General features: G+C 37.2%; 1 protein-coding gene across 1 annotated transcript; it reads right to left on the reverse strand.

The window, feature by feature from the left end:
• Nucleotides 1-3,728: 3,728 nt before the first annotated feature.
• On the reverse strand, nucleotides 3,729-24,287 carry FAM134B (family with sequence similarity 134, member B). The gene is made up of 7 exons (XM_010189380.1): nucleotides 24,107-24,287; nucleotides 11,775-11,901; nucleotides 10,798-10,882; nucleotides 10,132-10,269; nucleotides 8,264-8,328; nucleotides 7,013-7,139; nucleotides 3,729-4,265 (listed from the first exon to the last, which is right to left on the reverse strand). Exons 1-7 carry the CDS (start codon nucleotides 24,139-24,141, stop codon nucleotides 3,754-3,756), a joined length of 1,089 nt encoding a protein of 362 aa, XP_010187682.1. The 5' UTR covers nucleotides 24,142-24,287; the 3' UTR covers nucleotides 3,729-3,753.
• Nucleotides 24,288-25,292: the final 1,005 nt, after the last annotated feature.

Here is a 25,292-nt window from a genome sequence, read left to right on the forward strand (position 1 = left end):
GGCGTTGTGGGGGTTTTATTTTTATTTTCCCCCCTCTTTTGGGAACAAACACAAAATTAGAGATGATGAAAGATAAAAACTAACACATATTTATTAAATGGTTTTACAAACAATCAATATAATAATTCCATGTTTACAAAATAGTAATCAGGCTAGGTAAAGTGCTGCAAAATATTTTAAATAAAGACATTTTGTAATTTTCCAGTTTCTGGTTACCTGGTGTTACTTACAGTCTGTGAACGCTGCTCGTGTGCTGGGAACAGACATGGAGACTTAACAAGGACTTTGTTCAGAAGGCTGAAACAGTCTGGGAAAAGTGCAAAACGAACAAAAAAACAAAACAAGTATTTCTTCAGATCCTACTACTTTGGGTTACAATTATTTCCCCTCCTCTGCATAGAATACTTTTTTTTTTTCAGGAACAGACTGAAGAATGGCAAGTGGGCATGCAGTACGTACACATGGAAAGCCCTGTGTGCTGAAAACAGGTGCTTTTACACCGGATTTGACACATGTAAGGCCACCGATCACACAGAGACCGCTCTGTCTGTCTGTCTGTCATCCAGATGAACTAATGCAAGAGGAAACTTTCCAAGTGCCAAGAGCTGAACTGCACCCTGCAGACCCTGCCCTGACAAATGATGTTTTCTGCCGGCAGGGATGTGTGAAGAAGCCACAGCAAGGAGAGGGAGGGTGAATGCTTTAACCGTGCTGCTGCAGAAATGCACGGCACCCTCGAGTTTCCTGCCAAGTAAGAGCACAAAAGGTAACACAGGCACCTGCTCACACCCCCACGCTCTCTGATCTCGCCCTCTGCGCTCACTCTGCTGCCTTTTGACAGGGAATGGCCTGCAGGCAGGCTTTCTGCAGAACAAACACACGTTTCAAGGCTATGTGCTACCTCATACTCGTTCGCTTTTCTTCTTGTCCATGTATTCAATTCTGGCAGATGGGAAGGTGACGACCAGTGCTTGCTGTGGACCAATGTGACGGGAATTTTTAAGTAACTGCTCTTTTGCGGCTGCTGCAAGAATACAGCAAAATGAAGGTTTCTTGAGGGATCTCCAACTGAAGGCAGTGTGGAAGGGATCTCACCAAGGAGAGAAATGTTGTTGTTGTGTTCTGCTGTCAAAACTGCTGGCAGTGGAATGTATCGTGTCTGAGCAACGTGTTTCTTACGTGTGGCTGTTTGGGAGGGAAGAGGTGATTTTTTGCAGAAAACGAAGCATCTTTCACTACCTAAGAAGGAATATTAAATGTTACAGAATTATCTCCTACCCATTACACCGTATTTGGGGACTTGAATGTAATTGACAACTAGGAGAAGACTCAAATAAGCAATTATGCCCCTAAACTTTAATGATTTGCTTGTTCAAGTTTTGCTCTGTTTTTCTTTCTGAAAAATAAAAAAAGAGAGACCTGTACTGGAGAAAAATCAGTCTATTTTTCTGTCTTGAAACCAGAAAATGGATCATTTACAAAAAGTCCAAGAAACTCCTCCAACTGCTTCTCCTTCTTGATCTAATCTGTGATCTATAAGAGCGCCCCTGCATTACGTACTTTTATAACCACAAGTATTCTTCATAAAACAACAATAAAGTGCACGCTGTTATAATGCCACCATTGACAGCCAGCTAGTCCGTCCCATCCATCCCCTCCAGAAAAGCCTGTGAAGGACGGCTCCCTCCCGCCTCTCCCCATCCCATAGCCCGTGTCCCCTCCTGGCACCAGTACTGCTGTACAAGGAAGCACACAGTTGGATGGGAGTCCTACAAAGCTTCATCAGCAACTTGGAAGTTGCACTCTTCTCGCTGTATAGATTGTCCTAAATATGCAGCAAGGAAACGAGGCTTTTAACTCATCTGAGAAATTTAAATGACCTTTACACTTACTGATTTCCCAGCAAAAGCTTATTTTTTATTTTTATTTTTTCAAATGGGAAGGACAGGCTGGGAGAAGCCTAAAAGGAAACTTAACTACCAGCGCTGTGGAAGTGATGCGGCCATGGTTTTTTAGTAATTTCCAGAAACTCGCTTTTAACGTTAAGATGTTGTAATTTCAAAAGCTGCATCTTGTGGGATCTATATCCAGCATCCACCTACTTCATAATGGATTTGATAATGAAGGCACAGGCTCACTTTTTTACTGGTAAAGGACAGCAAACACCGCCAATATGCATTACTGACACAAAAGCACAAGCAACAATAAAGCTAGTGTCAAAAATCCTCAACATCTTTTCTCTCACCACAATCTTTTTGGCCGTCTGCCTATTTTTTCACCTCGGAAACAAAACCAAATTAAAATAGAGTTAACTTTAAACACAGGTTTACCTACACATAAATGTTAGTGGAAGATCTTTATAATCTGTTGCTGTACTTTCTGAGGGTCCTAGATAGCAGTATTCACCTCTTCAAATGCCAGCAAATGGAAAATCACTTGAGTAGTAGTAGCAGCTGACATGGTCCCTCAACTTTGCTAACAGCTTACATCACATTTAACAAACTAGCTTTACTTCTTCCTATTTCTTTGATTACTATTGCTTGGTATTGCAATGCAATTTTGTCACAGGTGAAAAAAAAAAGCCCTAGCAAAAGTTAAATAAGTTACGTGCTTAAGATCCCATGCCACTCATTCAGCATGTGTGGAGTTTGAACTGGCAAATAACTTCAACAAGTTCTCTTTTGTTTGTTTTAAATTACATGCCATGAAGAAGATTCTGAATGTCTTCTAAAGCAAATGACCTCACCAAGTACTTTTAAGTATCTTAAAAGATTCAGCTTGCAACGCAACTTTTGTTCCAAGTGATGGCAGCTGTCTTGGGAAAAAAATAAAAACAACAAACCAAACCCCACAGAATCTCCAATTAAGGAAGTAGCACCTAAAAAAGCCTTTTATTTTTTTTAAACTCTAACCTCTATTCCAAACAATAACTACCTTCACCTGCTCCCAAAAAGGTTGTTGGGTGTACATGATATTAACTGTTAAATATAAAAATGTGTTGGCTGACTTTACATGGGCAATACTGCCAAGGACCAGACTCTATCAAGGAACACAGCAGGTGCTCAGTCAAATAGCATGCCACTTTACAACTCTACAAGCCTAAAACAGCATAAAACTTGGAAATGCATCACCATATCCAAAATAATTCAAAGGTTTTAAGAACGAAATCAACTTCTTTGATCGTGTTGCACACATTCTTTAACTAGAGTTGTGCTGGTTAATGTGTTTCACCTAGAGTAGATGCACTTACACATAATGCAAACTGCAGGGATTCATACTTCTTGGTGTGATTGAAGGAGGTGAGATTTAGTTAATCTCATTGCAGTCCTCTGATTACTCACCCTCACTGTGTGAATCATTAATTGTATTACATGGTTGGCAAGCAAGAGTAAATAAATTGCTGATGTTGAAAATTTGGCTCAAGACCCCAAAATAGATGGTTGGCAAAAAGATGAAAAAACCTCTCCCCCAACTCTTTTGAACAACTGACTTCCAACACTCATCTGCAACCAAACCGTGGATAGATAATTCATTTCCATGCTATTACATTGAGGTATAACTACCAGAAACATTAAATTATCAGTATCAACTGATATTTATCCAGTTAATTCACTCTGCATAAGGGAAATTATTACAACACATCTAAAGTGATAGTTAAAGCTTACAGCTCAGAATTCTCCTTTTTTTTTTTCATTTGATTTTTTGTGTGTTTTATGTTTAATTTCTTCTATGTTACCAGTGGAGATTTCCAGGTTAATGATTTCCAAGCAGATTTGAAAGGAAGCCTGAAGACTTTTTCTTTTCCTGGGATTCTGCTTCTTGGCCTTGTGAAAGTCCCAATTCTTTCTCAATCTGCTCAAGCTCAGACTGGTCAAGCAGTTCAAAATCGTCACCTTCCTCTGTGTCTGTCTCCTCGCTCAAACTGGACACTGCCCGTGAGGGAGCTTGCTGTGCGGGCTGCAACTGCTCTTTGATGGCAGCAGACACCGCAGCTGCGATGACATCCCCAGCAATGCCACTCATTAAATTAAAGGTTTGGTCACTGGTCAAAGGCAAGGAGAGCCCTGCAGTGGACGGTCTCTCTTTGCTCTGTCTGGGAGCATGATCCACCTTGAAATAGGTTTGTTCTGTTTTCCGTTTCTGCTGGATGGGCATACCAATGCTTGAGTCATCGTCATCATTTGTTCCAGCACCGTTTTCTAAAGAGGGAAATTCTGAAAGATCTCTAGCGAATGCTTCTTCATGATCACTCGGTCGGTCAAAATCTATGACAGGGTTAAAAGAAGGAAACAGTGTTAGTGAACACAAAAGGCTTCCCAATAAAGCAGACAAATATTAAAAAAGCGTTCCTTTGAATACATTCACTAATCCATAGTCTAGTAGTCTTCTGTAGTCTCAATGCACGGGAGATTTTTGTGACACCTAAAATAAAATGGTTTTAAAGTTGTAAATCTAGTACCACAAATCACCTGGTATCAGCCTAACTCAGAAAGTTATTTGAGGAAATTATCTTTTTAATATAGTATCTAGCTGTATATGTAACAACCCAAGCAAATCTTTAACACAGCTAGTTCTAAATATAACAGCCACAGAGTCCTAGAATTTATGGTGCATGAACAGGTCTCTAAACTTTTTCTTTTCAATATATATAAATTACAAATATGGAAGCATGCACAAATGTATTACAAGCCTTTAATACACTTGTAGAATTAAAAAAAAGAATGTTTATGTGTTTAAACGAAGATATTAAACCAGTGTAAAGACTTAATTGATAACTTTTTCTGTTCTTGACCAATGCTTGTATTAAACAGGAAACAGAAAATGGAAACTACAGATGACTGGGATTGTTTCATGTTTTCAAGAGGATAAAAAGCAGAATGTAAACAAATAAAAGATTAGACTTTAATGGCTGCATAAATGGCATATTTGTTTTTAGAAATGTGTAAAACATACTGGACAGTACATGGCCTGTGGAAGAGGCCTAAATGAGCATAAGGGAATTCTTTGATCTAGTATTTGTATAAGAACATAAAAAATAATGAGTTTGAACTTACTTTCTATGGAAACAAGCAATAGGAGCATTCATAAGGGCTAAGGAAATGAATCCTAAAAATGTCTGATATGTCATTTTCTCAGTTTTCTTTAGGAAAAACAAGCTGGGAAGGTGAGGAGGAAGGGTTGTGCTGTAGGCAGAGTGGTGGCTCAAATGCACAGAGCTTTGAGAGGAGATGAGCCAGTCCTCAGATGCATCCCATCTGGTCTTGCACTTGTGTGTATGTCCCATTTGCTGAAAAGCTCCATAGAGGAGAAGAGTGGATGTTGTTTATTGTTCACTTAGCAAGGCCTTTAATGCAGTTTCCCACCTTATCCTTACAGCCAAACTGGTGAGCAGACTGGGTAAGTGAACTGCAAGGTGGGTGGAAAATTGGCCCTACTGCCAGTGATACAAGGTCCAACTGGAGGCCAGTTATTAGTGGTGTCTCCCAACGGTACTGCAGCCAAAAGTGTTCAATGTTTTTATTAATGACTTAGATGACAGGATGGAGTGCACCCTCAGCAAGTTCACAGGCAGACAGGAATTGCTCTGGGAGAGGTGTATTTGATATTCTGGAAGGCAGGGCCCTCAAAGGGATCTCGACAGGCTGGAAAAATGAACAGGCTGAAAAGCAACATCAGGAAATTCAACAGAAGCAAATGTGAAGCCCTGCATCTGGAATGGAATAATCTGTGCAGCAGTACAGGTTGGGGCAACGAGACAGAAAGCAGCTTTCAAGAAGAAGACCTGTGAACGGCAAGTCAGTGAGATATGCCCTTGCAGTGAGGAAGGCCAACCTCATACTGAGCTATATTAGCAAAAATTAAGTCGGAAAATCAATGGGAGGGATTTTTCCTCTCTATTCAGCACTCGAGAGTGCACATCTGGAGTACTTTGACCAGTTTTGTCCTCACATAGTTGTCTTTAACTACCTAATGGGAAGGTATAGAGAAGATGAGGCCTGACTCTTCTTAAACGTGCACAGTGGAAGGTTGCTAGTAAACTGAAACATAGGAAATTTTGACTCACTACAAGAAAACACTTTTTCATGATGAGGGTGAATATTGAAAAAGGCTGTCCGGGGAGGCTGCTGAATCTCTACCACTGGAGATGCTCAGAATTCAACTGGTCACAGCCCTGAGCAATTGGATCAAGCTGAATCTGCTTTGAATAGGAGGTTAGATGAAGTGACTCATTCCAACAATGACTCATTCCAACTTATGATTCTGTGATTTACAACTTGAAATATTAAACAAATAATTCATATTATTAATTTGGTCTGTATAATGTCATTAAGTAATATCACCCTACCTGTCATTTACAGTGAACTTTCCCTAGTTCAAGAGGAGAAAAGCAAGACAAGAAGAGCAACAAATCCATAGCTAAGATTACACCAATCTACTGTTGAATTGAATCTTTATTCAGGCAAAGTGTTAAGTGAAAGCTTAGTCTGTAAAAAGTAAGAACTTAAAAGTTCTGGTCATGACCAAAACAAGTGCTTGAGAATCTTTTCCTACTCTTAGTCTTCATGTCTCACTTAGGGTCATTGCTGGCTGTCTTCATCAGCATTCTAGTAAATAAAACCTAATAATACTTTTCTTAATTGGCTGTTTAGCAATTTGAAGTATGCACTTCTTCCTCAGCTTTTATTTGTATAGCTTACCCACAAAAGCATTGGAACTAACTTAAAAGATTTCCTTGTCTAAAAGGTTTGGTGGAAGAGAGAACTAAATCTGCCACTTACTGAATGTGTCGGATTTACCTACCACTACTTATTTATTTAGACACTCATGTACTTTATTATTTTTAAGATGAGGACAGCTCTTACACAAGATGTATCCAAAATTATATAAAACACTGCAATCAATTTTAAATTCATTGTAGGACAAAACACTTTTGTCCTCGAGTTCTCAGGTAATTTTCAGGTAACTTACATGACTGCAATTCATTGATGAAATAGATGGAGCCATTACGTACCATCAGATGTGTCTGTCTGTGGAGAATACCCCTCGGATAAGTTAAAGGTCCCATTATCGGTCCAAGATACTTCTGATACATCTGTGTCGGACACGGACAGCTCTTTGGCAACAACTGCAGGACTAACCTAAACATAAAAAAGTCCCATGCATGGTATTCCTAGACTCAAAAACTTAACCCTATAGGAAGCCAATGCTTAGATACTGAAAAAGAAGCCTCTTGCATGTCATAGCAACACAAATTGCCTCCTATTTAAGCTTTAATTGTAGAAATACAAAAATAATAGGAGCATACAATACTTAGAGGTGAAGCATCCCTCTCTGCAATAATGGAAAGCTGTATTATACTAAAGTAGCATAGTTATTCATTCTGAAAGTAATAACCTACTGTAATGAAAGCAGAATGAGCCTGCAAATACAAAATATGCATAAATGTAAATAAATGCATAATCTTGGATCAATCCCCCCCTTATCTATAAGTAAAAAATTAGCTAAATGAAAAAAATAATTATCCTTTATGAATTTATCCAACAATATTCAATTACGTCAGCTACGATTTTTTATTCAATGGGATACATTTTTTTTTCAGAATACAAAACTACCTTTGAAGCGATCACTGTCAAAGTTAGGTTCTATGCACTACTGATCGAAAACTGCGTAAGAATTCCTACAAAACTGTTTTTTTAATCTCAACCAGTGTTCTGATTATAAAGGGAAAACCTTTGCCATAGAGTTATTTAGAACATTAAGAGAGGAGATATTAAAGTGTTCTCATTCATGTTTGGAAAGATATTTACAGATAATGTACTGATTTACACTATCATTGAAAATGATCAGACAAGTGATTACAAAAATATCTGAAAATTTATGTAAGTTTTCTATGGCCATTTCTCTTTTATATTTTATTTTCATAAACAATTAACTGCAACTTCACTGTTGCAAATAAAAAGAGCTGCCTTTGCTATTAAATTCTATTTTAATCATTGTATAGCCAACACAAGATAAACACATTCTTATTTTAGTAGGCCAAAGAAACCATTACTTTGAAGGCCAGAAGTCACAAATGCACTAAGTTAATAGTGTAAGCCTAAAGATGGAGACTATGAATCGCTTTTAAAGCACACTGCTTAGTTCAGGAACACAGCCTTCTGAGCAGGTTAAAGTCTTCCACAGAAAAGAGACAGTAGCCTAGGTACTCTCCATTATCTATACAGATTTTAAAAGCAAGATAGGGCTCACTGAAAAAAGTCACCTTAGGACACAGGGCTGATATGTCTAATTCACTGTCATCTTCTGTGGGTTTTGTTTTTGCTGTTTCTGAAAGACAAAAACATATTTTTTATCCTACTCGTGACAGCAGACTCCAAGGTGCAGTGTGCGTTCTCTGTCACACAGCTTGCACAGCACAGTACACTTTCACCTGTTGACACAGTGCATCGTTTACACAATACGCTACTAAGGAGCGGGAAAAAAAGGCTGATTGAGGGGCTAGATATTTAGCAAAATACATCATGCAGCAGGAGGGCGACTTTTGCTCTAAAACTCATTCCAACACATTTATTTACTCTGAAGTCTCTGTTGCTCACCACAATATAATGTTCTCTGGCAATATACATCTATCTATCTTTTCAACTACGCTGCTGGTACAATGCACAGCTGTAACATGCTGTTAAAACAGGCCCTGCAGTTATCCCAGCACATTACTTTTACATGAGAACATGCAATTTTCTGGATAATTGCATGCAATCTTCATTCACAAAACATTTCTTCTTCTTTGCACCCAGTTCTCCCGGATTCACAACATTTATATGCAAATATGCATATGAAGCATCCTCTGAAATCTGGTAGAATGTTGCTCCTTACAGATGAACAGAGACACAAATTTTGCCTCCTCTCTCTGTCTGAGAATAGCCTCGTGAATATTTTAAACCAATATAAGCTGAAAAACACAGTCATATTAACCTTGGCTGCCTATTTTCGCAACTAGCTATTTCCTCCCTCATACCAGTACAAGGGTTTGTGAACCCAAGTGGTGAAGCAAGGTAGGGAACTTGAGTTAAGTTAAACCCGAGTGTGAGAGGCAGTAAAGGATGAATCTAATCTCAAACATTTTCCCAGTGCTGGCCTATGAAATTTATTAAACAACAGTCTGATCTCTCTCTCTCTCTCTGCCAGTTTCACTTAAAAGTAGAATAAGGTGGAATAATACATGAAATAAAATTTTCAATGCATTATTCCTTATTTCCAACATCTACTGCATCTTATGTAAGAGAAGGGGAAAAGGCAGATGGTTCCTCTCACTGTGTATAGGAACAGCACATTGTATGGTGAATGCTTACAAGAAATGGATGTTCTATAGCAGATATGAAATCTACTGCTGTAACATTAACTAAAAAGGGTAGGCTACCTGCAAGTAATGTGGCTACACTACAAAGTTTTAATTACCAAAACTGTAGTACACACAAAAGTAAACTAAAGTCAACATAGTTCATACAAATATTTTTCTTGAAATAGCTTTATTACTTAAAATCTAAACGTTTCTAATGTTATAAAGATTTTGGGTGAGATAGGTGAGATTTTTTTTTAACTGATTTCTCTCCTGTCTAACTAAAAACTTTAATTAATTTGTTGCTACTATCCTCCTGCAATTCTTAAATGTTTATGGAGTATCAGGGGAAGGAAACAAAGTCTTGTTGCTGTTGGGAATGAAAACAAGGCAGGTTTAGATACTGGAACAGAGTGCAGTCTCTTACTGAAAATTCTGTTATGTACTCATTTTGTGTCTTGACAGGGTCCCTTCTCCTGGATGAGTCTGCCTTATCTAAACAGACATGAGCACTGCATACTTTACAGCAAGTACCTTTTTCTGAAAACCTACAAACAGTACATCTAATCTAGTATGAAGCGAGCCATCAGTCTTCCTTGTTTGCTTTTGTTTTACCATACCAAGATGTCTGTGTTACATTATCACTCCTTATAAAGCTTAGAATGGTTGGCCAGGTTCAAAGCCAGAAATACCTTTACAATTGGCTTCACAGGACAAATCAAACTGTCTGCAAGGTAATGAAATTTTCTCTGCATAGAGAAATACATTACTTGGGACTATACTTAATTACTCACCAGATCTCTCTTTTTTCTTTTGGTTGATATATTCCACTATTCCAAAATCTAGTTTCATCAGAACAGTCTTAATTTTGTAGCAGACTTTCTGTCCAAATTCATTGCACTTAAGGAAGGGACATAAAAAGGCACACAAAACTGTGATAAAAATGAAGACAGAGAGAAAAATTGCATTGAAATATTGCTTTATAAGAAGTTACTCAAGAAAGATTAAACAATGCATTTGTATAAGATAACTACTATGTTTAAATAATATAATTAGTTTTACATAAAAAAGCACCACGAATTGCCCGTGTCAGACAAACTGTTAATGTCAAATCAAGTTTCTAGGAGCCATTCCTACTAGTTGCAAAAAATACCATTGCATTCATATCAACTGACACCTTTTTTACTTCTAGTAAGGCACAATTTATGATTACTGTAACATTTATCATTATCTTGATTTGGTCAGATTTTGATATCTTTACCTGAGAAACACACTATGCAACATAGTCCCAGAATCAACGAGCTGAAAAAACTTGCAATCTGACTTCCATATGACAAAAAGCACTTGTCAGAAGCTACATATATATATATAAATAAATTTTGAAATGCTCCCTATGCAGACACACAATAATGAACAACTCCATATACAGAACTCACGATTGAAGAAGACACTATACTTACGCAGGACATAGGAGAGGACAACTCCAGGAATGTAACTTCCCAAGACAGTGAAAAATGTACATACACTGCAGACTAGTAGGCAAAACTGGCAAAAAAAACCACCATTACAATTGTCCATTAACACTTCCACTGTTTACATATTTAGATCATTTTGCAAAAGAAAAATGTTGCATGCTAAATGAAATCTAGAATGTAGTGGAAAATGGAAGTGTTTTGTCTTTTTAAAGTTAGGAAATACTTTAACACTTCTTGTGCAAATAAGTATCAAACAGTCCATTTTGGATAATCAGGATGTACCCCCTCTTCTATTACACATATATGCTATTTCCATTTATTTACTGTAAAGAATTAACAAGCTCGTGGGTATTGCTAAAATGACTGGATTAGTAAAATTGCTTATTGCTAAAATTACCTCCATTACACAAAACAAGGCTAAATAGTTGATATGCAGGTAAAAACCCAAATCACTGAGATACTACAATGCATGCTTGCTGCATGCTTACAAAAGCAAAAGTCCTTCTTATGAGTACAATTCTCTCTCCTGTTCAGTTGCTTCTTGAACCTGTATTCTCTCGCATGGTGGCAAGCATTCTCTGGATGCTTGTTGGCTACTCTAGCATCCCTGTAATGACTGAGCTGGTTTTTCAGTATAGAACTTGAGATTGTGCCTCTGCTGTGGCCGAGACATAGTCATGCATCTCTCATAACTTCACAGTGCTGAGTACAGAAATGTTCTGTTGAAATTTTACGGAAAGAATCCATTTGCTTTTGGAGTTGAATTGCAATAAAATATTTAATCCAAAGAAATTTTGCACACAGCATCAGAACCTCATTTGCTTATAACTGTATGAATGTATCATAATGTGTATTTTATTTTTCTCTTTGCTTGCTTGCTTGCTTGTTTTTTTTTTTTTTAAATCTATCTCACTTTTTTATTAAACAGTATTGAACTGTTAATCTTACTTGGGAGTGCTTACCTTGCCAGGGTTTTGTTCCTTGAAGTGGGACATTTCTTGAAGAAATACAAATAAATTCATCAGTGTTTCTGAAATGCACTGATTTATTCTGGGTCTGTAGTCTTGCCTGGAACTGATGACTTCCCAGCTGAGTAAAACAAACAAAAATACCCAACAACTTTGGTTATAGCTCATAAGTAAGTTCGAAATGGTTGAAAATACCATGTTATAAAGCTATAGCCTCCAGTGATCCAATGGTTGCTGCTATACTACAGAAACCTGTGCTTGATTCCAAAAATCTTGTAAGGTGCTAATTTGAACTTTTTTAATTAAAAAAATTTCTGCTTAGTAGTAGCAATTCTCAGTCCATACAAGCACTTACGGAAGTAACTATTGTTTATTCATTCTGGCCATATGAAAACTCTGAGTTCACGGCACAGCTCTCATCTAAATTAAACAGCTGAAGCCCAAGCTTGTTTCTTTATATTATTTTTTCTTAAAAAAATAAATCACAGTACTTTTCATTGCCACAGGATGGCCATAAATGTTAATACATTTCATTTCATGCATCTTATCTATGTGCTTTTTCATTTCTATTTCTCATCTTGTTCTGCAAACTGTCTCATCCATAAGAGACTGTTATCCAATGTAGAAAAAAAGAATTTGCACTTTAAGTCTTGATGTTTACATTAATTTTCTTACTGAATTTTTATTTTTCTATTATCTTGAAAGGACTGTTTCTAAAGCTTAGCTTATGACTGTTCAGTCCTTTAATAAAATATTTAAAAAATGTACTGAAGAATTTGCTGAAAACCACGTGAAAACGTTCGTATCTAATTTGGGGCTGATCAGTTTAGACAGTATCCAGTTTACATGATCACTTGGTTTACCTTTTTTGGAGTAGACAAAACATCTACAGCAAAGATGTTTTATGAAACAACAAATGAAAGGAAAAACATACACAGGACAGTCAACGTCAAATCAAATTGGTACAAATCACAGATGGACACCATGAAAATACTAAGAATCTGAAGGAAATTCTACACCTTTTTAACCAAGTTTTCTCTTGCATAATTCACTGCCCAGTACACACACTTTTGATCACAGTGAATGCAAGCAAGCTATAAACAGTCCCACAGTCATTTTACTCTGATAGATAATCCATTAAATGTCCAATGCATCACTGCATTAATAGTAACATTTTGTCATAGGTGAATCAAATCACAGGATAAATAAAAAACTGCATTATGAAAAAAATGACTGCACAAGGGTTGGTGTGCAGCAGTAAGGACATATGCGTAGACTGTCAGATCAAAAGCCAACTCGTATTTCCATGTGATTACTCTGCTGTTTAGCTACTAAAACACCAAAAGACCCTGTTAACAGTTCTTCTTGGTATTCAGAATGCAAATGCCCTCTGACAGTTCCCTGGGACAACTTCAATTTTACCAAGTATCAGTAGCTGACTGATGTGATTTTTGCTGTTCAAACTTCACCCTGTATGAACTTGGTGCTTAGAAGTAACACTTAATAATTTGCTTTAATATTAGGAATAACAAGATACGCAAATGTATTTATTTTTTTGTAGTGAACATAAGACTAACAAAAAACTATCACTTGTAAAAACATCTGTAGTGATTAACAACTTCCACATTAATATTATCCTTGTTCAACAGCAGATTGCTTAGTCATTTTTATTGGCACATATTGGAAAAGTCGAAAGCCATCATGAGCATTCAGAGTTTTCTTGGTTGAAAGCTGGTTAGTTGGTGGCTTTTGTCTACCTCCTCTACTGAGGACACACCTACCTTTGCTGTACTGTATTTTATTAGCTATGATTTATTGTTCATTCTTACTAATAAGACACCATTATGCTTCAGGATATGAACTTGTTAATGTCTCTCATTTCCTGGTATAAGGAAAGCCAGGAAGATTTTAAAGTTTTTGAACATAGGTTTGTGCTTTTGTGAGCCACCGGCAATATGGACACACGGGTACAACGGCCCTGATGTCCACAGGGTATCGAGACTCCTGCCTCAGGCGCTACTTGGGCATTTTGTTCCCTTAAGTGACAGACAAAATGATGCATACTTAAAATCAGAGTACTGCTTTTGAATTTGCTTAACACCTAACATTTTTCAAAACAGATGCAGACCTCAATATAGAAAATTTAACCCTACCAAAATAGGCTTATTTTCCCTCATAAATATTTTGCAGATTCCTTAGAATTAGCTCATTTTAACATTAGTTTCAGGAACTGACAAACCAAAAGTTGTTTTTTTGCTCCCTCACGTTGTTTTTACTTTTTCAGTCTCTAAAGCAAAAGTGAACAGTAATACATTTATATGGGCATGAGTTCACAGCCCGTTTGCACCAAGAACTGCAACAGCAACTGGTTTACTTACACAGCCCGAGGAGATAACGGTTGAAGGAAAAATGGATTTGAATTCTGGAATTATTTACATGAAAGTTACATGCATAATTGCACTGGACTACAAACGATAGATTGATTTTTCCTAAAAATACAAGCTTCTGACTTGCTTCTCTTTGCAGAACTGGGGCTGTATGTTGCTACTGCACTGAAAGGGAAGTGATCTTTCACATGGCAGCAAGCAAGATATACTAACATAGCACTGAAGGGATGATTATTAAAAGGGTCAGATGGCCTAAATTAGGCAGAAACTTTAATCAATGAAGGATCAAGTAAAATAATGTAGTCCACACTGTTTATTACATTACAACATCAAACAAAAAGTTTGAGATTATATTATTACATCAGATTTCTTGTCACAGATTAATAACAAAACTAGGTAAATGATAGTTAACTATATATAAAAATGTCTATTTCACTTTATTTTCCAGCTAAAAATATATCTATTTATAAATTTTCAGTTGTATAACCCAAAAGGGATGTCACTTCTATTTTGCAAACTATGATAAAAGGAGGAAATGAACTCTGGATTTCAAATCAAGTGCCTTAGGAAAAAAAGAACACCAGACTTAAGTTCTCCTTAAAATCTTCAACATTTCACCCAAACCCTAGACAACATGTCTGGCATACAATTCAGCAAGGTCTAAAGCCACTTTTTTTTACAATTATAATTTCTTGCTCTCATTCTTCCTAAACACACAGTGCAAGAGGATTTTGGGCTTATGTTTAATTGTACACTTTGGGCCAACTGCTGCCCCCATTTGAATTTGTGAATTTTTACATACTTGTATCCAAGCCAGAAATAAATCATCTCCCACATACACGGTATCTATTTTTACTCTACATGTGAATGTTACATACTTTCTTTTCTGTTGCACTGCAGACAAATTGATGACTGGCAAGCACCTTTCCTAACATAATGGAGGTTAATCACCTTCTCCTGTTTTCAGATACATAATCTGAGCAGCTTCATTTTTGTAAAAAAAAGTCAGGAATCATTTTGGTCAAAAATGTCTGGTTAAGCACACATGGAGAAACTTTATCTTTATGCCTACATTTAACTGTAGAGCTACTTCACCAGAAGGTGGTGACACGGCAACGCTGGGATTAGAGCAAGGCCTGGGAGCCATTTCACACAGAACACAAACTGCACGCATGAGGGATTCATAGTCAAACTATCGTATGCATATTGAGGCGCAGAACGTGACTTAACGAAAAACTAGTATTTCAACCACGGTGTAAAACTGGCTAAAGTTCAAAAGCCAAGCTGTTGCCCTATTCCTGACTTTATTATAGTATAGTATTTATGGTATTGCAGTAGTGTGGTTTCCTCTTACTTTACAAAATATACAGGGTGAGGGATTTTTCCTCCTCTTCAAGAAAAAAAATAGTGAACCTAAAATTCATAGGTTGAGAGTCTCATGTCTTGGACTAGGTGACTTTTGTAAGACAGAGAAAATGTTTTCCAGCCATGCACAGCACTGCAGACAGATGTTTGCTTCTGACAAAGGACAAAAATAAAACCATTAACTAATTCATAAAGAACATGAGGGATTAGCAATGTTAGACAGAACTTTTTGTCCACCTCTCATCCACCATAGCAATTTCAATTTGCATCCTCTCTGATAATTAGTGGCTTGAGAAAAGTAGTGTACTTTTTGTCTTATGAGAACTGCAATTTTTATGGATAGACTACTCTCCTTAAAGAAACATTGCCTCCAGCTTTTGTAAACCATTCTGTAGCATTAAGAATAAGTATTTTAAGAGTTGCCTGTTTATTCTAGTGTCAAAAACTGCTATTATGACAGTAATCTGAATTATAAAATAATTTTACAGCATTTACTCCCATCCTTTATTTCAACCTGTTGACAATCAAAGTGGAACTTGATGGAAGCACAAAGAGGGAAAACAGATAGGCCTGATGCCTACTATCAAACCAGAGCTTTGAAATACATAGGACAATTGTAGATCATTAGGTTACTAAGTAAGTTAATTGCAAAAATGGGGTGGGGGGAATGATGAAAGCATAAACTACAATAATAACACAAACTATTTTAATATATGCTAACCACCAATATAAAAACAATGTAAAGAGGAGGCGATACAACAAGGCACACTGGGATAACTAATAACAATTCAAAACAAACATGCAAAAATACTCAGAAAAATGGCGTATTTGCAGGAAAAGTTCTCTGCATTTGCTTCTCTTGGTTGTTAACAACTCTTTCTTTTGCCAAGTTTAGAAGATGTTGAAAGCATGAGCTGCAGTGCTTACATCTGCAAAGTATCGCTAGATGCTTTGGTCTAATGGTCCACATGTGGTGCAGACAAAGAAGAAACCAAGCAAGAGGAGTGGTTTGCTTCAAAACATGACAAACCCACTGTTAAGTTTGCTCTGCAGAATACTTGGTGTTTTCTTGTAGCACTAAGCCACAAGAAATCGTAAGACGTCTTAAGAAGTCAGTTCCACTACAACCACACTTCTCCACGTTACAAAAAACACCAGGGCCTATTTTAAGGTCTTATTCTCATCCTAGGCAACCAGAGGGGTAAGGAAGTCACTTTGGTGATCTTCAGTGCGACAGTCAGGTGCACACGCTGCCTCTTCTTGTTTACACCTCCCAGCAACTACAACCCCTGGAAACATCTGTCCCTCTCATCTCTCTTCCCCAGAGACCACTTCAGTGGCCAGAGGGTTGGAATAAGGGGGCAGCAACACAGATGCTGATGAAGGGGGCGCGAGAAATAAAGAAGGGGGTACAGCATACAGCTGTATGTATGTAAAAGTGGAGAGGCTGTGTCACACCCTTGTAGAAACGGAGAGAAACATTAAACTTGCATTAGATCAAAAGCTGACGGACACATAACGATGCATTCTCCGGAAAAATCCATTTTTCAATTATCACATTTAAAGACAAAAAAGGAAAAAAAGAAGATATGTAAGTGATGGAGATTATGAACGCGGAGTGCATTACTATGAAGTTACTCAACCAGGAACATAAAAACTGCTTCAGCATAGTATTAGTGGAGTTACTTACAGTACCTTAATAAATGACTTAAATGTGAATGCTATACATCCTCCAAAACAGCTTTTAGGACTTCTGCCAAGGCGCTCCTTTGGTGATATAAGCAGCCAACTCTCTCTAAACACCTCTGAAGTATTTTGGGCACAATTTAGAAATAATAAATTTTTATGCCCTCATCACTTATCATGAGTTTGATATAAAGTACTGCAGTGCTATTCTAGAACTACTGTCAATAAGATTGAAGGTGTTCACTGAGAAAAAAGAATTACTCATATCCTTCTGACTACCCACTGCATCATTTCTAAAACTGAGCAAATACATAAACTGTTACCTAGTAGCTGAAATTAAAAAAAAAAAATCAAAACAAAACAGCCTCCCGCCCCAGATGCTTCAACCCATCACAGTCACAAACTCTGGCCAGAAGAGCCAGTGGCATTACATTCTCTAAAAATGACTGATGGTGTCATGCTCTCATTTCGTATCTAGACATCTGTTCGAGCAAAGCCCCGTCACATTTCTCTCATAAAGGTCAGTAGCTCTCATGTTACTGGTTTAAAGATCTCTTCGTGATGTGCCGGATTTTTTTTAATTATGTGTACACAGTTTTATGTGTGTCTGCACACAGATACGCTACTCAGAACTGCAGCAGTGACAAAGTACACCATGATGTGGTGGATCTGAAGGATCGCAGCTACATAAACAAAGAGTAATTATAGAGCTTTGAAACCTTCTTGATTTCCCAAGTGTAACCACACACGCTTGAAACCTGTGCAGACTCTGTAATTTTAAGGGTAACTTAGAATGTATTAGTCAAGGTGGAAGACCTGAAAGTTACAGTCCCAAAGATAGGTAAATCAAAATACAGATAATATGGCTATTTCGTAGTCTTTTAAAAAGTAGTATCTAGAGCTTATAAAATGATGCAGCTGTAAGGGATGTGGATATCTAAGGACAAACCTCATAGGCAACCAGGAGCTAAGTATGAAACTTGACCAAACGAAATCAAGTGTGTGAACTGTTAGCAAAACCAAATCAAGCAGGTTACCTTTTCAGAGGTTTCATACCTCTCTCCTGTGAGGAAAGGAATCACCACAATGCAGACGTGAGTGATTATAATGATGCAGTTACCCTTCTTTGAAACAAACATTTTATACCTGAAGACCTATGTCAAAAAAATATTTTAAAATTTGTCTTCTAAATTATCCAAGTACAGAAATAATGGCTATAAAATAGTATTTGGAAAAAAAAAGTTTGTGAAAACATTTTAAATGTCTTTTCACATTTAAATTTCAGGTGACCACATATCCAAAATGAAAATAACCACTCCTCTCTCCAAAATATAAAATAGCGCAAAAAGTACATTTTACAGTTGAGTGTATTACAGTACTAATGGTAAAACCTCTAAAATCTACCACCTAACAGAAGAAATGCATGGTAGAAAATAATGCAATATTGATTAGTGTCATTCAAACACAATATAATAAATTTGTATATGCTATGTGCACTACATGGAAAGAAATAATAGCCAACACCACTGAACTCGCAGCATAGCATCTTCATGACCTATGTGGCTAATTTAAAAGGTGATTATGTAGAACTGTGCTTTATCCTGTGCTACTTTTGGATCCTATGCAATAGTTAAGTATACTAAAATAATTATATTTGTGTCATGTGGTTATGACCAAGTCAACAAGATGTGCAATTTAAATGAATCACTGGGCCACCATGTCAAATCCTGCTCTCTTCAAAGAGTTCCACAAAAGGATGCTGCACCACTGGTGAACAAGGAAGGCAGGAAGCATCCCCAAACACGCTCCGTTCTCAAACTTTAGGGAGGATCTTCATCTACAGCTTTTACAAAGCTTTTCAAATAGAAATCTCTGCAGTTTGCAGATATCCACATGCACTTTATTTCCTGTTGGTAATCCCGAGATGCTGCACAGGCTTAGGCTTTCGCCAACATGGAATACAGTGGCAAACATCCTTTAACTGATCACATTTTACATCCCTTCAGTGTTAAGGCTTGGGCACACTTGTAATATCTAAGATTTACAAAATTAAGACAGATTTTGTTTTGAAATTGAAGCTGGAGGATGTAGTTATCAACCTTAAAGAGTAACTAACAACATTTCCCAGTCCAAAAATCTCCTTGAATTATCATCTCTGTGGTAGTTGAAGTAAATAATTTCTAAAGAACTAAATGAATTCTGTTAATTCCATGCCACACTGCTTCTCAGGCTTTGAAAGTGTTTTCTTTCTGACCTCATCTGTCTTCGTCTGACAATTCAAATTTGTACTTTTTATTAACAGTGAGTCAGTCCAATTATCTGTTACTGTTTTTTTTTTCAGAGGAAGGTGTTCAAGAAAAAGCTGAAAAAAGATGTCATTTCACAGCTTTCAGTAACATGCATGCCCCTTTTATTTCTTGGCCAAGAATATTTTTTGCTAATATTAATGTACAAGAAATGTTATAAAATCATCAGCATCTGATGAGGCTGGATGTGTTTTTCTTAGTGGACTGCACAGCAGACTGGTCAGGACATGTGACTTTCAACAATATATAAGCAACATTTCATACCTGACTATGCACTTCTTGCCCAGTGTGTTAAACTGAAGCCATAAAGGTATTCTTTTCTCTTTGACTGACATGGGAACATTTTACCACTGCTGTGCTGCTAAACAATATAAATGAAAGTATTTTTGCTTTTATTAGTAGTCAAGAAGAAACTTTTCTGAAAACAAAAGCAATCTTATTGTTATAAAAATATACTAAAGTGTTCTGCAAAGGGATAGGGGAACTCATCTTGTCCTACATGTTTCTTAAAACCATGACCCATTACTCCCAGGATTTTATTTGGGAGAGGATGTGTTCATCTCTTCTATCCAAGTTTAACATCAGTCACCTTATAAAGTCTTCATAGGAGCTATATTGTCTTCAGCTGATCAGACACAAACTGGTTAACTCCAGCTTTTTCAAAGGTGATACCAGTACGCAAGTTCCTCAACACTGCTGGTTGTAGTGAATGTTGTTACTTTTTGCTGAACATCCTGCTAAAATAAATAAAATATGCTCCAGCTAAATCTGGGGCATTTCATTGTCCAGCTCCTCTACAGAGACTCTTCTAAGCAAACTGACAGGTCAGCTCTCATGGGAAAATCTTCCTTTGATCCACACTACTCTTGTCTAGCTGCCCTGAGGAGAACACCAGCTACTCCAGTTCGAGGTCATTCAAAACGTGAAATGGGACCCGATGGTCAAGTGCTATTAGTTCAAACTCATGACTCAGTCAGTAAGCACAGATTTTTTTAAACGCCTCTTTGCATGAAAATTGAGTGTTTCAGTGCCACATAAAAACTATTACAGACTTGCTTTCTGTTCAGCAAAGACTACAGTGCTATTACCACATGCTGTTGTCTTTTGACCAAGACAGTACAAGGGCTGGGATCTTCCAGGTGCGTTTCCCACTTGTAACAGAAACTGGTGATGCAAAAGAGACATTTTTATTGCGTTATTTTTGTTCAGAAAAGCAAGGAAGTCTTGTTTCTATCAACAGGATCAGAAACTTTAAGCAGCTCTGCCCAGCTGTTGGAAGCAATTCTTTCACATTTCTTCTTCTCCTGCAAAGACAGGAGACCTTTTTTCGCAAACTCAGTTCATTTTTCTCTTTCAGCCTCCACATTCTTCAGCTGCAATACTCTGAGTTCAAGGCCTCTCAAAGTCAAACAGCTAGGAAAGATGAGCTGAGCACTCCTTGAGTTGCAGAGCTGCTGCACAGAAAAGGAAAATTGGATTTTCAAGTGCAGGACAAAGAATACTTTTAACCTGAAAAAGTATGAAAATTACTTTTTGTGTGATATTACAAGGCAGCTTTAACTCTGTGTGGAACTTCACTCTGAATATATTCAGTGGGTTTTAATGTATTTTGTATGGGCATATGATAATTTACTTTGATGCATTACCACAGTACTGAGAGTTCCTGGCATGAGCTAGCTGCTTACTGCCTACATTTGTGCACTGAATTCAATCATAAAAGGAAATCAAATACTTTACACTTTATTAACTAATGCTAGCAGAAGAAACAAATATTCTTCTATAATTACAAATCAACATGCTTTGAGTAATTAAATAACATGCAGATTTGACTTTAAACTAAGTACATACTGAGAAAGGTCATGCACTGTAAGACAATAGTTCAAAATCAACTGGTTCAAAATGACATAGCTTTCTCTCCCATTTCTATTCAAGTCATAAAAGGTTCCTGGCTAACAGTTTAGTGCAGCATCATTTTCAATGACAGGCATGTGACATGACTGGAACACCACAGACACACCACGGACACTGTTCTGATAGAGGAAGTCACAGGTCGGTATCTCTTTGAAGCACCTACAGCCATGTGCTTCCACCACTTCTGGGCTGATTATTCATAGTACCTTTTATACACTCTTGACCATCGTTAGATTCCTCATGAGTTGTCAATTTAATTTTTTTTAAAATAAATTATACCATACACTGAAGTTACAGGGGACTTGATCATAAAGAATTACTGTGGGAAAATACTGTCTTTATGCTGTTTTCAATCCATTACCTTTGACCACATCTTTCCTCACTGATCTTGATCTGTTACTGCCCAGGATCATATGACAAAACAAAACATAAGATATACAAGCAGATACATAATCTGCACAACTCTTATCTTTTTTCCTAGCCTTACTGAGAAGTATTTGTGCATATGTTCCTTTGCTTCTTGTACATTTAAATTCAGAGTATGACTAACACACTATTGACCAATGCCACATCTTTAACCATGATGTTATAATGTTTATGAAATACACTTGTGATGCAATATTACATACTTTCTGAAGTAGGACATGAACTCAAGAGGGGAGAGGATGTAAGATTTGTTTGCATCTGAGAAGGAGCTACAAGGAGTGCAGTACACTGGAACTGGTGAGCAAAAAAAGCTCTTTCTACAGCTTCTACAGAAATATCACTGCCCTCCTTTTTTAAATACATAAAGCAGTAGCTTTGATTCAGTGTGCCTTCAAAATTACCCCATTATCTGTGCATTTACATTACTATCTCTTCTTTTGCGTTTCTAAAATGAATTGCTCCAGTACAGTTCCCATATTGCTCAAGTGTTAATTTAATGGCAGTTTCAGAAATGACAAATAGGGAGAGCAGGTCGTATCATCATGCTTTTGCAAGTTACTGCTTTAGAAACGTACATTCTTTTTCTTTAAAAAGAACCTCACAACTTTGACCACATAAAAAAGACATCTTAGAGATTTAGACCTAGTGTTACTACTATTTAACTGTCAAAGCTTGCTACAAGCCTTTACAGAGAAAGAATTTTGAACAAAGGGAGATATTCAAAAGCTTGTAAGTTTTTCACACCAGTTGCATACTTTCACATGCTGGTAAACACTGCTGCCTTTTTTTTTTCCCAAATCTAATTTTTGAAATAATATCTTTTTTTTTAATTATTTTTCTTCTCAGCTGGTAAGATTTTTCCCCATCTTTATTTAGAAAAAAAAACACAACAAATTATGATCCGAAACCTCTTTTTTTTTTAATGTGCCCTGCATACTGCTGTTTTCCTATATTGAAAAATATATAATTTAACAAACTGGAGATCCAGCTAAACATTTTTTTAATGAATAGCAATTAACACTTTGGTGGCTATCAGTAATGAGTCAACATTTCCTTAAAAGAAAAAAATGCTACCTACTACTACAATTACTTTTAATCAGTGTCATATATAAGGGACAATTTGGATCCCTGCAAACGGAAATGCGTAGGTGACCCCAACCTTGAGGAGACCCAATTATGCCACTGGGGATCCATTCACCCACACTCATCCAGCTAGGTGACCATGCCCGAATTTACTGATCTGCGACAGACAACCTGAAATGTTCTCTGTATTTCATCTATCTTAAAACAACACATTGACATACAAACTGGAAAAACACCTACAATGTTCAAACTTAAATATAACTAGAAGAAATCAAATGCCAAGCCATAATGAAATGTTCACTTCTGATTCTTCTAATTTCTTGAATTTGCCTCTATATACTGGCATCTTAACTAACCTCTAAAAAAAAGTCTATTTCCACGTACATGATTTTTTTTTGCAATATAAAATATTTAATTAATGCTGTTTTAGAGTAAATGCTTCTGTTGGCATAAAAACAGTGAAAATCGTAACTGTGGCAAGACTGCTTGCACTTTAAGAAACCAAGATGAGGAACTTTGTTATAGCCAAATATCAATAACATCTACTTTTAAAATACCTATTTTAAAATCTGACTACTTAGCTAAAGTTAATTAGTTCATTTATTTCCATAGGAATGTGCTGGATCATATTTGAGAAAACAGTATTTGTTAAATTGTTACTGAGTTTTAGATGCAACTACTTTCTTCTTGTCCTGACCTTGGTTTTATTAGCTAATTAAGATAAAAGTTAAACTTCAGAAAGACAGGCATACCTCAAAGGGACACAGTGCCCTATCCCATAGTAATGAGTTATGGTTCTGTCAGTACCGTGGCTCCAACTGAACTATTTGTCTCTGACATTTTGAGGCTTGTAAATTGTTCCATGGCTGGGAAAAGTGACTGGGGAGAAACCACCCAGTATTTCCTTCCCTTGTGCTTTAGCTTAAGAAATCCCTAAGAACTGCACAATTTAACTTCTATTTAGACATTAAGATCCAATACTTCTCTCCTAAGAAGCCTTAGGTTAGCATTAGGGGCAAGCCCCTCAAGAATTACATGATCTGTTACAACACAGAGCAAACAGTTTGCAGGCTGAGAACTGAGGAGCACACACAGATTAATTACACAAAGCCTCGTCCATACTGCGCTGCGCGAGAAGGCCACCAGAGTCAACGTACAGTACCTTTCATCTTGTCCCAGATCCTCACTGTCTGGCATCTCAGATGTAAGGGAATTGTATCTCCCTCTCTCTACCAATCTAGATAATCCAGGCAATGATCTTCTACTCTGGGTTGTGCTTTAGAAGCAGTAACCGGAGCACCTGTCCTGTTTGCTACTGAGAGGAGCGCTCCTTGCTCAGTGAGCAAATGTTTACAAGACATCCTAAGTGCCCGCTGGTCTTGAATGAAGTTCAGAGCGTTCGTCTTTGATTGGCCAAGGCTATAAATAAACAGGTCGTGACTCACCTCGCACACTATGACAGGGTGTTTAGTAGCGAGCACAGCCAAAAGCAAAACAGTTTTTTTTTTCCTTCAGTCATGTGAGGGAGAATCACCACCCTGTTAGTACATTTTATTTTTCTGCTTCCACTGAAAGACTTCCTCAGCGTCTCCCATGTTTCTCAGGTGTAAGTGAGCAGCAACCTAAATGACATTAAGTTAAATGACACAAACTTTGAAGTAACACGTTTAAAAATACAAGGGCAAAAAGCTTACTGCAACTGTAGAAATATCCTTTTTTTCCTCCCCGCAGTGTCAGTCACAAGCTGTCAGAAAAGCAAAATTCTTGTCCATTAGCTAGTTTCACAGATGAACTAAAAACTTAGTAATTCTTTTAAAATAAGGAACAGGAAAACAAGTGTTCAATAAAGATTAATGCATTGTTCTTAAGTTCTGGCTCCAGGCTTGTCTGCCACATGCAGTCTCAGCTGTCATAGGGATATCAGCAAATTGTACTGGAAGAGTCCTCAAAATGATGAAAGTATGCTGACAAGAGGAGGTTTTCAGCCAGAATACTTCTATGCCTCTGTGAACAACCTAAAGTGAACTGACAAATTCGCTTTCCTTGTATCGCTTTCTGCTGTGTGCATGACAGGGATTCTGTCACTCCAGCTACACCAGCTACATCTCTATTAATTTTCAACACCCCGACAACTTTATCTGTGCTGATGAAGTTTTGTAGCATAGCCCAAGACTCCAAGGATCACACGTGTAAGTTGTTCAGCACTGCTCCTTCATGTGGCTTCCTTCATCCATTAAACAGCTTGAACTATGTTCTCAATATATTTTCAAACAAATATTACATCCAGAGATCTTCACACAGGAATATTCTTCACACAGAGGAGGGAACTCAGCAGGATTTAGACCTGC

This window comes from Mesitornis unicolor, unplaced genomic scaffold, assembly GCF_000695765.1.
Source record: "Mesitornis unicolor isolate BGI_N332 unplaced genomic scaffold, ASM69576v1 scaffold43487, whole genome shotgun sequence".
Taxonomy (NCBI): domain Eukaryota; kingdom Metazoa; phylum Chordata; class Aves; order Mesitornithiformes; family Mesitornithidae; genus Mesitornis; species Mesitornis unicolor.

Bases quoted from the DNA above. Each gene is read 5' to 3' on its own strand.
- FAM134B (XM_010189380.1), bottom strand. From the start codon at position 24,141: ATGCCAGACAGTGAGGATCTGGGACAAGATGAAAG. The intron at 10,883-11,774 runs GTAAGCACTCCC...TTTTTTTGCCAG, and splicing joins AGGAACAAAACCCTGGCAAG to TTTTGCCTACTAGTCTGCAG. The intron at 4,266-7,012 runs GTACGTAATGGC...ACCCTGTCATAG, and splicing joins ACAGACAGACACATCTGATG to ATTTTGACCGACCGAGTGAT.